This window comes from Pleurodeles waltl, chromosome 11 (assembly GCF_031143425.1).
Source record: "Pleurodeles waltl isolate 20211129_DDA chromosome 11, aPleWal1.hap1.20221129, whole genome shotgun sequence".
Lineage (NCBI taxonomy): Eukaryota > Metazoa > Chordata > Amphibia > Caudata > Salamandridae > Pleurodeles > Pleurodeles waltl.
Window position 1 is genome coordinate 990,969,646 of NC_090450.1, and position 15,625 is coordinate 990,985,270.

The following is a 15,625-nucleotide window of genomic DNA, read 5'->3' on the forward strand; positions in this document are numbered from 1 at the left end:
GTGGCGAACAGATCTACCCGAGGAAACCCCCACTTGTGGAAGATTAAACGGACTTGATCTGGATGGAGACGCCACTCGTGGTCTGCCGAGAAGTGGCGACTGAGACTGTCCGCACGCACGTTCAAGACTCCGGCCAGATGGTTTGCTATCAAGCAAATCCGATGGTCCTTTGCCCAGGACCATAGTCGAAGAGCTTCTCTGCAGAGAAGGTACGACCCCACTCCTCCCTGCTTGTTTATGTACCACATCGTGGTAGTATTGTCCGTTAGGACCTGTACCGACTGACCACGAAGGGAAGGGAGGAAGGCCTTGAGAGCCAGACGTACAGCCCGTAACTCTAACAGATTGATGTGAAAAATCTGTTCCTCTGGAGACCAAAGACCTTTGATCTCCAGATCCCCCAGATGAGCTCCCCACCCTAGAGTGGAAGCATCCGTTATGACTGTGGCCACTGGTGGCGACTGCTGGAACGGCTTTCCTTGTGAAAGATTGTTGCCTGCAATCCACCACTTCAAATCCACAGCAGCATCTCTGGAGATCTTGACAGTACCCTCTAGATCCCCTCTGTGTTGAGACCACTGCCTTCGGAGGCACCACTGAAGAGCCCTCATGTGCCAGCGAGCATGCATGACCAACAGAATGCAGGAGGCAAAAAGACCGAGCAGACGAAGGACCTTGAGGACTGGAACTACCGCTCCATTTCGAAACATTGGAACCAAATCCTGAATATCTTGAATCCGCTGAGGCGGAGGAAAGGCCCGACCCAATGTTGTATCCAGTACTGCCCCTATGAACAGGAGGCGCTGAGAGGGCTCCAGGTGAGATTTGGGCTCGTTCACCGAAAAGCCCAGGTCGAACAACAACTGGGTTGTTGACTGCAGATGACGCAACACAAGCTCCGGGGACTTGGCTTTGATCAACCAATCGTCCAAGTAAGGGAATACTGCTATCCCCTTCCTTCTGAGCTCTGCCGCAACCACCGACATCACCTTCGTGAAGACTCGAGGTGCTGAAGTAAGACCAAACGGAAGGACCGCAAACTGGTAGTGTTGCGATCCCACCACAAACCGGAGATACTTCCTGTGTGACTTGAGTATCGGGATATGAAAGTAAGCATCCTGCAAGTCGACAGACACCATCCAGTCTTCCATGTTCAACGCCAAAAGCACCTGTGCTAGGGTCAGCATCTTGAACTTTTCCTGCTTGAGGAACCAATTCAAGATCCTCAGGTCCAGAATTGGTCTCAAACGACCATCCTTCTTGGGAATCAGGAAATACCTTGAGTAAACTCCTTGACCCCTTTCCTGCTCCGGGACCAACTCCACCGCGCCCTTTAAAAGGAGGACTTCTACCTCCTGTTCTAGCAACAGGAGGTGTTCTTGTGAACAATACGAAGGGCGGGGCGGGATGAGGGGCGGAAACTCCCGAAAGGGAAGGGTGTAGCCTTTTCCCACAACACTGAGAACCCAAGTGTCCGACGTAACAGTCTCCCATTTGGTGAGAAAATGCTGTAATCTTCCCCCTACAGGAGAGGAGTGAGTGGGAAATGGTGGAAGCCTAAGGCTGCTTCCCCTGCTGCACCCCGCCAGAGGATGAGGAAGAGGCAGAGTGCTGCTGAGAGGCTCCCCTGGTGCGGACCCTACCCCTCCCCCTAAAAGATCTATAGGGGTGGGAAGAGGCAGGTTGCTGATATCTTCCCCGAAAGGAAGAGGAGGAAGAGCCACGCCCAAATCCACGAAACCTCCTGAAGAATCTGGAAGAGGCCGTGGAAGAAGGAGCTTGGAGTCCCAACGACTTAGCCGTGGCCCTGCTCTCCTTAAAACGTTCCAAGGCCGAATCAGCCTTAGCCCCAAACAGTTTGTCCCCATCAAACGGGAGATCCAACAATGTGGACTGTACATCTGCCGAAAAGCCCGAGTTACGGAGCCAGGCCTGTCTCCTTTCCACCACAGTTGTGCCCATTGCTCTGGCTACCGAGTCGGTGGTATCCAGTCCCGTCTGGATAATTTGGGTCGCAGCAGCCTGGGCATCAGAGACAAGATCCAAAAGACCCTGGGGAAGCTCTGTAAACGAAGAGGAGATGTCATCCATCAGAGCATGAATATACCTCCCCAGGATACAGGTCGCATTAGTGGCCTTTAACGCCAGACTGCAGGACGAAAAAATCTTCTTGGACTGCGCCTCTAGCTTTTTTGAGTCTCTGTCCCCAGGCACCGTCGGGAAAGAACCAGGCGCTGACTTGGACGAACAGGAGGCCTGCACTACCAAGCTCTCCGGCGTAGGGTGCCTAGATAGGAAACCAGGATCAGTTGGAGCCGTCCGATACCTCCTGGCCACGGCTCTGTGAACTGCTGGGGAAGATGCCGGCCTCTTCCACACCTCTAAAACCGGATCCAGCAGAGCGTCATTAAAAGGTAACAGAGGCTCCGCCGCGGCTGAGGCCGGATGCAACACCTCCGTCAAAAGGTTTTGTTTTGCCTCCACCACCGGCAAAGGCAGGTCCAAAAAACTAGCTGCCTTCCGTACCACTGTATGAAAGGAAGCAGCTTCCTCAGTATATTCCCCCGGGGACGAAAGGTCCCACTCAGGGGAAGTGTCCAGCCCACTGGCCGACTCCAGTCCACGCAGCCCATCACCCGAGTCCTCTAGCTCTCCTTCCTCTAGGGCTCGTTGGTACTCCTGCTCTTCTAGTACCCGGAGAGCACGTCTCCTCGAATGAAGTCGTTGTTCAATACGCGGAGTCGACAATGCCTCCGCCGAAGTCGAAGATCGGCGCCGATCTTCAGAAGCCACCGACGCCGCGTCCGGCGCCACATGTAACTTCGGCGCCGACGAAAGAGCAGCTGAAGCAGATGGACCCACCGGAGTCACAGGCCGAAATCCCGACGTCGACGGGATGGAAATCCCCGGGGCCAATCCTTCAGAAGCCACCGGAGCGGCCACCGGCGCCGACACTGGCGCCGAGCCCACGTTCCCAAACGGGAGAAAGGGCATAAAGGGTGCCGGCCGAAGAGGCGCAGGATCACCCAAAGAAAAGGCCAAAGGCCCAGCCGGAGCACCCCCTGGAGCCATCTGTTGGAAGATGGCATACATCGCATTCAAGAATGCGGAACTATCGGCTCCAGGGGTGGGAAAAGCCGGATACTGGGGTGCCTGTCTCGGAGGCGACCCCGACTCCGGCCTCGGCGTCTGCGCCGGAGAAAACACTTGAGGCTCCAATACCTCAATCACCGACGCCTGTCCAGGCGAAGTTGGTGACGCCGGAGAGGGCAACGGCGTCGAAGGATGCGGCGTCACCGTGGGGCTGACCTCCCATGTCTTTCGGCGCCGATCCGGAGACCTGGAACGAGCCTCCCTTGAATGACGCCGAGATTCTCTACGGCGCCGGGAGTCTCGATGACGCCGATGTTTTGGAGAAGACTTCTTGTGATGCTTCTCCTTTGACTTGGCCATAAACAGCTTCGCCTCACGTTCTTTAAGGGCCTTCGGATTCATGTGCTGACATGAATCACAAGTCGAGACGTCGTGGTCGGAGCTCAAACACCAAAGGCAATCGGAATGAGGATCCGTCACCGACATCTTGCCTCCACACTCACGACAAGGCTTAAATCCAGACTTTCTCTGCGACATTATTTCCACGGAGAAAGAGTACGCAGCAAGATATACACTGTAACCGCAAGAGTAACAGTTGCTCCCTCGAAGATAACCGTTTCGAATGCACGGAAAAAAGGGAACTGACGTCCGCACGTCGTCGAGGACCTCTTATTGCCTGTATGACGTCAGACGGCGTCGCGTGCGAGACAGTGACGTCCTCGTCGACGTGCAGAGACTAGTAAGAAGATTTCCGTAGAATGCTGGCGCCATGGGAGTATTCATGAGGTGAGGAATCCACAGGTAGTTGTATCCATCAGAAACAGGCTTCCTTTTAGACTTAAAGTCAGAAGCTTTCATCTTCATCTTTGAAGAGCTACCAGACTTAGAGGGTGCCTCAGTAGATTTTTTTGCCACTTTTCTTGGTGTTTCTTCTGAAGGGACTTCAGATTTTCGCTTGACAGGTGTCTTTGCCATAGAAACAGATGAAGAGGCACTATCCTCATCAGAGACAGGGTTGTCCCTGGATTTTAATTTCTGGAGCCAGATGAGAAGACAGCCCTCTCTATCCTTAAGGGTCTTGGTAGAAAACGTTCTACATACCTTGCAGTCTCTAGGTTTATGGCTCGGATAGAGACAGTAAATACAGTCTTTATGCTGGTCATCAACATGCAGCCTTTTCTTCATGCATGTGGCACAAGCTCAGAAGAGCCCTTTCTTAGATGTCTGACATAGTAGTCAGGTTGAATTACCTTGAAGTAATCCTGACGAGAGAAAAATCCAAATTCATCTCAAACAGTGTTTGTGAGAGAAAAACTGAGCAGAGCTCAGAGGAGACTCCTTAGCACAACGTGCAGTGGAAAATCTGAGGGAAATCAGCTCCTAACAGGAGGGTTCTACGGGGTGGTGAGAGCTGATTGGTTGTCTCTTAAGTTTGGTCCTTTTTTATAAAATGACTGAGAGGTTACTAAATTAAGAGGCCTAGTGCCTCTGAGCTTTATATACAAGTGAATGTGATTTTGTATTACACCGGAGGCTCCCATCTCGACGACAGGGAATTATTAAAGCATGTGAATCTATGAAAGTTCCAATACTGGAGTAACGAAGTTTATTTCTTCTTCAACGTCAAAAATTCCTTCAATGACATAGCGGTCATCGAGCTTCCTTGCTGTTCGCGAGACGTCTTTCTGTGACATCAAAGCATCTTTTCCTCTTACATCTTCTGAGTATGTTTTTTTTGGAGACTTTCCACCTGCGGTGTCCCTTTTAAGGGATCCAAGGGGAATCTTTGCCTTAGGGCCTGCCTTCAGTCGACAAGTGTTTTGACAACGAGGCTCCCTTCAACACCTTTCAGTTTGTTTTACTAGTCTCAAGCAAGTTTTTTGGTGGGGGGGGGGGGGGGGGGGGAGATGAATCTTTTACCTGCAGTCTCTTACCTTTCCTGGTCGACTGGGCTCCTACATCGACAATTCTGTCGGCGTCCGACATTTATCTGAGCACCTTTAACGGCAGCTTCCTTCTCATCGCACGACAGACGCACATCTCTCAGGGATGTGGTTTGTTTCTGTCCCTGCAAGGTGTAGTGTGGCTGCCGCTGCTTCTCACCTACGGCATCTTCCAACTGAGCCCAGCACAAGTGAAGCAGTTGTAGCTTTGGTGATCAATCGGAAGGCAGAGGTTGCAGACTGGGTGAAGGTCCTTCTACGAGAATTTGTGGTGACAAGTTGGGCAGAACTGGGATAAAGTTTTTTCCATTACGACGAACAGGAAGCCCAGTGTCTCTCTTATTCTCCTCCACTACCTCTTTCTTGATGTTCTTATTCTTTGGGCTTCGTCCAATCTTTCGGTGAACTTCTCCCAAACTTTTTTCTTTCTCGTGCTGGAGAGCCTTCTGCCAGCATCCAGGCCCAATGGCAGAAAAAAATAAAGTGAAGATGGCGACCGAAGGTAGGAGCTTTCCGGGGGAGGGCGTATACCGTTACAGGAAGCACCAAATGGGGGAATCAGTCAATGCCCATCAAAAAAACAAAAATAGAAGGACTACAAATATTTTGGAACATTTCGGACCCAACCACGAGGTGGAGGAATAACGCACAGCATGTGAATCTAGAAAAGATTCAGGCTGCTAAACTTGGATGTAAAAGATGCAGCTTCTCTCTCAAGAAGGTAAAATGAACAGAGGTAAAATAGCTGGCTAGAGGAAGATTTCCCTTCACAACTATGGCGTAGATTTCCCTTCATACATACGCACTACCTACTGGAGATAAAAGGTTTAGAGTGACAGACACTATTTCTCTGTTTTGCTGGAGGGCTGCAGTGTATGCATAATCTATCTTCCCTTTGAACGTGGAGCTATGCCCTCAGAAGCCTCTTATTACTGTTATAAAAGAGCCTGGTTGAACAGATAATTATGCTAGGAGAGAGACGTGGAAGAAGGCATGTATCACCCAAAGACAAGCTGGGTGAGTTGAGATGCCATCAAGTTCCAAAGAGCAAACTAAGGAGAAAAATGTGTTTGGATGAAACTGTTTCCACGGACAATCTGGATGTAAAATGCAGAGTGGGGAGTGTGACTATCTGGAGGGGATTTTTTTTCCACAAACAGGAGGAGACCAATGATTAAATTAGCAGCAGTCCACGAAACAGATTGGGAAGCCCAGAGAGATAAGCAGGCTGGAATCTCAATTTCTCCACTCTGAAACAGTGGTTTATGGGGTGTTTATAACCATAAAGCAAGGGAAATGTGGAAAACTAGGTGAGTAGGCAGTGTGACGGAGACACCATAATAAACACTTGAGGAAAGCCCACCTGCTCCTGGGCTACTATTATCTAGGCTGCTCATCTCTTGAAAATCATAACATGTCTGAATCTGAAGAGGACAGGCAATGCTGCAGAAGGCAACCTCCTAAACCCTGACAGGGAATGGAGGGAAACTCTGCTTCCTTCTGAATCTTCATGTCTGAAAGCTATTCTCAATGGTTTTAAGAAATCCATTGTCTCCTCCTACCACCTGCCCCCCATGCCTCCGACGACCGCAAGGAGATAAAATTATAATCAGGATTCCAGTAGAATAAACCCAGCAACGATGTTCTGCACTGCCTTGGGAAGAAAAAAAAAAAAAACAACAAGACCAGCTGATATTTAATTTTGGCTGTGGTCCTGAAGAAAGAATTTGAGGAACATGTCTTTCATGTTTGGAGCTGCTGTTCATATTAAAAATGCATTTTCTAGGTGGGAAGAATGTCACTTAGCCCACCAAGGTAAATTATTTTATTTTTTAGGCACCAAAATATTTAACTTTGTGGGAAATCCACCACTGCTCACACAAACATTGAGGCTGCTCTACCATTAGATATCACTCTAGTTTCCTACAGTATAACAACCATCTGTCCTGAGATAGCCTGCCAATTGCTCATTTACAGCTCAAACACCCCCCCCCCCCAAACAATCAGCCCACAACTAACACGGTTAAAAATATGCCACATTTTGGAAACTGTTTCTTGAACAATAACATGATCATATCATGTCCCAGTCTCATAGACTGGTGTATTGCAACTTGTGAAATTATAACGTAAATATATCAGCCCTTCCATGAGGTAATCAAATGTTTATGGGAACAAAACATTTCAATAGTTTTATCAAGCAATTATTTTGATAGTTTATAGCATTTGCTGAAAAGGCTAAAGGAAATCTGAGACACATATACCTCAACATTAATTTATGCAATCTTTAAGAACGTTCAATAACTTGCCTTGGAGATTAACTCATCGTGGTTGGCAAGGTGTGCTCTACAGTGGATGCAGCTGTAAGTTCTGTGACAGTTTGGCAGGTATGCCTGAAAAGTTTTTGATTTTGTCATTTTCACCATCTCAGCCGGTGGCTCCTCATTCAGCTCTGGGCTGGCACTAGAGGAATTACAACTTTGCTGAACTCTTTGACAGAAGAAACACTGGAAAATGCAAGCAAAAGCCGTCGTTGTTCTGGAGTGTGTGTGGCACTTCCCACACAGACGCCACAAGAGAAAAAGTTGATCTGCAATAGAGATAAAAAGATCATTACATTCTTGGGAAAACCAACATTAACTAAACCATCAGGTCATAATTATACCAGCAACAACGTTGTGGGAGGATTATTAAAATGTGTTGTTTGTATCGTTCTGCAAAAATATGTGTAATGAGCAGCTCCTGGTGAGTATGGCAGGAGAGGGAGGGAGAGAGGGAGAGAGGGAGAGAGAGAGAGTGTGTGTGTGTGTGTGTGTGTGTGTACGGGATGAATTTTAATTCAAAAAGTTAAAAGAACATTAGTAGGAACTGTGAAAACAACAGCAATGGTCAATAATGTGATATATTTTACAGAGGATCCAATCGAAGCTAGTTAGTCTCAGCAGAGGCCACCATTTGAAAGGAAACAACATATAAATCTCTAAATTACATCACAGAGCATAGTAGGCATGATTCACGCTTCTATGGTGCATGAGAATCATTTTTCATCACCGATTCCCAAGCTCCCATGTGACCTCTTCTTCCAGACTAAACAAGTATTTGGGTGGGGGCATATGGGACGAGGGCAGTCATGTAGCATGCAAGTAGTTACACATACTAATAACCAAGACACAAGCTGGTTATATTCCCCCAAAATAAGTGTGATAAAGCAGCCGTCCACAAAAAAAATCTACAAGGACTCTAAGGAAATTCTCTACATTTTATAAAGAAACATTACTTATTGGGCTGATGAGAAGCATTTATCGTTTACATATCACAGGGGTTTATGATATCAAACATTTTGGATTTGCCTATAACTGTTAAAAAAATATCAATGTCACAGCAGCTGGCACACTGAAAACATCAGGGCAGTCTAATCTACAAGACATTGTTAGCAGTGATTGAAAGGTTATAGAGTACAGTTTAACCTTGATCGCTGGGTCAGAAAACACGAGTAAAGAAACAGGCCATTAGTTGTGTGGCCTGCACAAGTAATGAATCACCATTGTCCCTCAATTGAGAACCACACACTGCACTGTACTGCTGGACTCTCTCAGGGTAGAGGGGGTGGTGTGGCCTAGTAATCACCATTCACTGGCACGCAATAATAAAACTCAATAAACAATTCTCCAGTGTCCTTTTTCTTTAAAAGAGGAGAATTATGTTTATTACACATACTACTAAATACGATGCAGTACTTTACAAATATATACCTTAAACAAATACAAAATACCATAACTGTAATCACCTCTGACCCCATAAACATCAGATAACCATGTGCAAATGCATGTATTAATGTCAACAAAGCATATGCACTTTGGTTAGTAATCACTGTCAACATTTTATCAATAAAGCATTTATAAATAATCACAGCTCTGCTTTTTATATACTTTTAAACCATGAAAATGCAATTACAAAAACAGCACCTAAAGGCCATTACATTCTGATAACAAAACATGCAACCACAGATTAGCCCCTAGAGGGCATTGCACTCCTAACTGTATAGCTCCAGCTTCAACCTGAGGGATGCCTGAAAACTTAAGGCAAGGCTTGGTGTGGTCCTCCTTTGAAGACCCTCTATACTTAGGGTCTGTACTTTCAAAAAGGGTCCGCTCCCTCACATTTTCCGATATTCGTTGGTGGTGGTGCCACGGTCCCTGGGTCACCTGGCCAGCAAAATAAATAAAACTTTTATCCGTCTTGAGTCTTGGAGGGCATTTGGGGGAGCTCTCCCATTTTTGATGTGCTGCTCCAGCCGCTTGTTCCTGCTGCACTGCGTTTTCTTTATGCATTCTCTTTTTGTTTTCTTGGGGTGCTCGGTCCCACCTGGAAATCCTGCATGCCTTTGCTGGTTGGGAACAGCCCAGGGAGCCCACCCCTGGCTGTCCCAGCCAGCCCCCGAACAGGCAGCATCTCCTTTGCTGCCGAAGAGAGTTGGCAACTTCACTCTTGCTGTCCACTCCTACGAGCACAGGGAGTGGGGGTGCTCAGTAGTGCTCCCCCCAGGACTACTTCTCCTTTGAGGCCCAGAGTTGGGGGCTCGGGCCCCTGCGCAACAGCGCTTCCTGCCTCTTGCAGTAGTAGGGGAGAGACACTGTTGTAAACCTAGCCGGGATGGGGATCCCACGGCCTTTGGAGCTCTGATGAGGTGGTGGGCACGAATCACTCCAGGAGCAGACCTCCACACGCTCCAACCTCGATGAGGGTTCAAAGGTCAAATCCTTCTCAAGCTTATATCTCAGGCCCTTTTGGGCGTTCTGCTTGTTCTTGCCATTATTTTGCTCCAGGCGGCGATCCTTTGCTATCACCAAGCTAACTTTGGGGAAGCTGGTTCCATTGGCTCCCTGCATCAGCCTTTTTCTTTTTCTTCCTCTGCAGATTTTCCTGCCTGGTGTACAAACCCAGTTCTTTCCCACAACTAGTACTTAAGGGGACCAGCTTCCCTGATTCTGAGGAAAGCGCCACTGGTCCTGGGGGTCAACTGTACTCAAGTCCTTAGTCTAGATGGGCATCAAGGGGATCCTCTTTCCAGTTGTCCACGGCTGATGCCTGCAGTCCCACTGTTTAGAAGAAAAACACAACCAAGAGAGCTCTCCCCCCTTGTAAAAGACCTTTTGAATTAGGACAGAAGGTTTTAGACCGAGGAAACTCTGGCCAATCCTGGGGTGCCACATCACCTCTTCACCCCTGCCTCAGCCCTCCTGCACAGCATGCTCAGACAATTCAAAATGGTGTTACCCGGGAGTCACTATTCACATCTGAACAGGGGGCATCAGCACTGTCCCTCGTTAACATCACTGCCGGGGACTTTCCCATCAAATCTTCAAAGGGAGTCCCCTGTGTTGGCTTCAGGGGTCTGGGATCCCTCTTTTGTACAGTGGGCTTGGGCAGACCCATCCAGGGTACAGTGTGAAAGTTGATTGATGCAGAGTCTTCATCCCCACCCCGTTCCTCCTCAGGAGCAGAGTGAAGAACCTATAATTGCTGTCTTTGTGTGAGGAGCCCTTTGCTACTACTGCTGGGGAGAAATGTAATTAACTTGGCACAGCATTGTGATAAAGGCCTGGGCTCCGATCCTGAGCTGATTCAGAGAAATGACAGTCCTGGATGACCTGTAGGCTACACAGATTCCACCCAGTTCTATATATCACTGTTCTCTGTAGGCCAAAGGGAATTGAAACTGCACTCTAAAGCAATTTACTTCATAGGTGCACAATGGAGTGTCACTGCAGACAAGAGAGTAAACACCAGTTTTCCCTATGAGTGTACACAGTTAATTTATGAGACCTACCCCAGGTCAATATCCAATCCTACAGTCAACTCTGCCCCAGGCTACCTGTGCACAGTTACTGGGCTGCACACAACAGGAGTCTGCAACAAGCAGCTCTCACACGTGTTCGTGAGTAACCAACCAAGTGCCCCTTTCCCTTGCTGTGTCGCAGTGGTCTTATCTTAAAAGGCAGACAAACTAGTGGTAAACATTCGCAGTCCATTTACTCTAAGTTTACCAGGGGTGAGGCGCTGGTTATAAGGCTCACGAATGTGTAAAAAAAAAAAAAAAAAAAAAAAAAAAAAACACAACAGGTGATCCAAAAACAAAAAATCTAGGCGAATTTCATGGGCAGAACCCATCGCCTTACAATATGGATCACCAGTGACAAAGAAAGATGAAAACTGTGCACAATGTCACATGCAAAAGGGAAACGTTCAACTGCTATAAAAACAGTTCTCCAATAAGGCTATGCTTTCTACATTCATAATCTACAATTACCAGGTGTCAAGCTGCCCCCTGGAAATAATTTCCAGCAGTAAAGCTTCAGAAAAATGTTTTATAGTAACATGCCCACATTTTTTTTCCGTTTCCTGCAACCATTTTAAAACAAGAAATATAGATCTAGTCTTTGTAAGATGATGTGATGGTTAATATATTTATAAAAATACAAGCATATACCGCATAAATATAATAATTGCACGTTATTTTAATAGAACAGTATGGTTCTTCCTAGCAGGCAGGTGGCCTTAGAACAGATGAAGGAACAATGCTTACTTTCAATGAACATCACAGGAAAATGTAATTCCTATTAGCTCAAAAATATATGATATTGACTTTGAATTACTGTAATATGAAGACAATTTCAACACACAAGGACAACTCAAAAGCATGAAACACACATTTGATAAAGAAATGAAAGAAAAGGCATTGACAAAGTTATGTATTGGCCCACCAGTCAAGGCAGTGAACTGCACTTCTTTTTAGATAGAAATGCACATGTTAATGCCATTGCTGACAGTGCAATAATATGAATGTGGGCTGACCCACTAATTGTATGTTCTGTTCAGCGGAAGCAAAACGTAACTGAATGCTCCTCTGTTTAGGTATTTAAGTATGTAATATTTTTATTGAATGATTTCTGTTATTATAGGAGTTGGGTCAAAACCTGTGCACACTATTGACCTCACTACAAATCAGCACTAAGTGCGGAGTCAAAGGCTGAGGAGACACCGTCGGGCTGACCTCCCAGGAATTACGGCGCTGGGCAGACGGAGACCTCGACCGGCTTCCTCTGGAACGACGCCGCTTCTAATGACTCGACTTCCCCGACGAAGACCTATGGTGCCTCCTTTTCTCCTTCTTGGCTTTTGCTAAAAACAATTCAGCCTCACATTCCTTCAGAGCTTTAGGGTTCAGAAATGCACATGTTAATGTCATCACTGACAGTGCAATAATCTGAATGTGGGCTGACCCACTGCACCATATTGTATGTTCTGTTCAGCGGAAGCAAAACGTAACTGAATGCTCCTCTGTTTATGTATTTAAGTATGTAATATTTTTATTTAATGATTTCTGTTATTATAGTAGTTGGGTCAAAACCTGTGCACACTATTGACCCCACTACAAATCAGCACTAAGTGCGGAGTCAAAGGCTGAGGAGACACAGTTAGGCTGACATCCCAGGACTTACGGCGCCAGGCAGACGGAGACCTCAACCTCGACCGGCTTCCTCTGGAACGACGCCGCTTCTTATGACTCGACTTCCCCGACCAAGACCTATGGTGCCTCCTTTTCTCCTTCTTGGCTTTTGCTAAAAACAATTTAGCCTCACATTCCCTCAGAGCTTTAGGGTTCATTTTTTGGCATGAACCACACTCCTGGACGTCGTGGTCTGAGCTTAGGCACCATAGACAGTCGTTATGCGGGTCAGTAACAGACATTCGACCTCCGCATTCCCTGCAAGGCTTGAACCCTGACTTCTTCGGGGCCGACATCTCGAAAAAACTAAAAGTATCCCTTTGAACAGCAAACGATACAGGAGCTGGAAAAATAACCATTATCGAAGGCACAGAAAAAAGGGAACGGACGTCAGCAGGCCGGCGAGGGCCTCTTATTGCCACGATGACGTCAGACGGAGCCGCATGGAGTCGAGCAATTGTGACGTCCTCACCGACGTGCAGAGCTGGAAAGAAGTTTCCGTTGAATGCTGTGCATGGGGAGAATTCATTAGGTGAGGAATCCACAGGTAGTTGTATCCATCAGAAAGGGAGATTCTATTCATCGTTCTTAGGACTAACAGATATACCAAAGGAGCTTGACTGATGGACTGGATAACACTACTGTATACAAGCCCGACTTTGAGCATTTGTCTCAATAACATGACATCTGGTTAGATTGGGATAGCATGTAATACTAGGCAAGGATGCCCTCTCTCACCAATTATATTTACCACTGGACTGGACCCACTAGCTTGCCATCTAAGGCAGCATTACACACACTATGCAATTAAGTTTATGTACGTGAAATTCCTTATAGCGATGTATGTAAATGACCTGCTTATCTGTCACTCATTATAAGAGAGTACATTAAATTTGCTTATCTATTAGGCCTTAACATTAATTGGAGTTAAGAGTTTAATTTCCACCTCACCCATAGCATGTAAGAAATCACATTTGATTACCCGCTGAAACATTGTGAGGATTCCATGAAATACCTAGGCATATGGGTCAGGAGGATACAGACAATCCTTTGCAACAAACAATTAATTAACTATAACGTCCCGTGTTCCCTAGCAGGGTGCATATCCTGCATGAAGATGACAAATTTTCCCAGGCTCCTTTACCTATTCAACACCATTCCGCTACTGGTCACCAGACATAGGCCCTCATTCTGACCCTGGCGGATACAATCCGCCAGGGCCAACGGGCACGGGAGCACCGCCGACAGGCCGGCGGTGCCCCTAAGGGCATTCTGACCGCGGCGCTAACGCCGCGGTCAGACAGGGAAAACTGGTGGTCTCCCGCCAGTTTCCCGCTGCCCTGGGGAATCCTCCATGGCGGCGCAGCATGCTGCGCCGCCATGGGGATTCCGACCCCCTTCCCGCCGGCCTGGCTCTGGCGGTTCTTACCGCCAGAACCTGCCCGGCGGGAACGGGCGACTTGGGGCCCCTGGGGGCCCCTGCAGTGCCCATGCCCATGGCATGGGCACTGCAGGGGCCCCCTAACAGGGCCCAACTAGGCTTTTCAGTGTCTGCGATGCAGACACTGAAAAGCGCGACGGGTGCTGCTGCACCCGTCGCACGCCTTCCACTCCGCCGGCTCGATTCTGAGCCGGCTTCCTTGTGGAAGGCGCTTTTCCGCTGGGCCGGCGGGCGATCTGAATCAGATCGCCCGCCGGCCCAGCGGGAAAGTCAGAATACCCCTCGCGGTCTATTGACCGCGGGGCGGTATTCAGGCGGCTTCCGACGGGCGGGCGGCAACCGCCGCCCGCCTAGGTCGGAATGACCACCATAGTTTCCAAATTGTAATTCGTATTAATTAAGCTAGCATGCGCAGGCAAGTATCCACCAATGAAAATGAGAGCTTGATACACTACCACATGAACCAGGGGAGGTGCTACACCAGGTTTTGAATGATACTATTTCTGTGCACAGGGCCACTATGCACACTTTTAGTTTCACTCACCGGCATGGCTTCCTCATTAGCCACTGAAAAAGCAATGATCCATTAATATTAATATATACAGCGATCACAAACAGAAAGTGACATGATAAATTGCACTCTGGCAACCTGGGAAAAACTGGGTGGAAGAGCTAATTTAACACTCCTCTAGTCTTCAGATGTGCCTCTTTCACACCACCCAAGGATATTCCCAACTAGGGACAGAAATGTGATGGATCTACTACATTGACTTGATTAGTGAAATTTGGCAATATATTTCCACATGGGATAGCTATACAGCTAGCTGACAGAACTGATAAATAGTACAACTTTGACCGCACTGAAGACATTTATTTACCTACTATCAACGTAGGGCAGAATGCAAAGCCGCATTCTCTAAATTCTCACATGAACCTTCACAATGCAACTGACTTTCACAATCTCTTAAGTGCCTCAAATGTGGCTATACAACTCAATGGAAATGGAGGCCCCCTTTATCCAACCCACTGCGAGAGACACATAGAACCTTAAACTGTATGACCCAATTGACTGAATTGGCCTGAATCTTTTGCTGCACACAAACTGGTATTCTATCATCTAACAGCAGGCTTGGCGAACAAGTTACGTACCTTCGGTAACACATTATCTGGTAGAGACAATATCTAACTGCAGGTTCCTTACCTTTGACTTTCCCAGGCGGCAGACTGAATCTGGAAGATTTTCTGTGTGAACAGTGCCCCTGCGCATCTTGTCGTTGGGTGCCTTTGTTCACTTCTGCATGTCGTCGGAAGTGAAGTTACAGTCACCTACATAGGCGCCACTCAGGCGTGTGGACGTCAGTTACTTTTCACAGCTTTCCACACCAGGAGCGCACAGCCATGAAGTGCACCAAACTAGGGCCCTGAAAGGGATTGTCCCTAATGCTAGAAACCTGTCCACAGAGAGGGAAGCATGGGTGGGTCTGAGGGGAATCTGCAGCTAGATAATGCATTACCTAAGGCAAGTAACTTATTCATCTGATAGCGACATCTAGCTGCATATTCCTTACCTTTGAACAGATACCCAAGTAAAACCGCCCGGCGGTGGGCAGCGGGCAAATTTGTATAAACTCAAAAGTCCTG

The 15,625-nt window shown here is 47.5% G+C and overlaps 1 protein-coding gene across 1 annotated transcript in view; it reads right to left on the reverse strand.

Annotated features, from left to right (window-relative positions):
• The window catches only part of YPEL1 (yippee like 1), a 167,261-nt gene that overhangs the window by 125,164 nt on the left and 26,472 nt on the right, over positions 1-15,625 (reverse strand). Inside the window, exon 2 of the mRNA XM_069215328.1 lies at positions 7,343-7,623. Within this exon, the coding sequence (XP_069071429.1) occupies positions 7,343-7,459 (117 nt within the window). The 5' untranslated portion in view covers positions 7,460-7,623. The remainder of the gene's footprint in view (positions 1-7,342; positions 7,624-15,625) is intronic.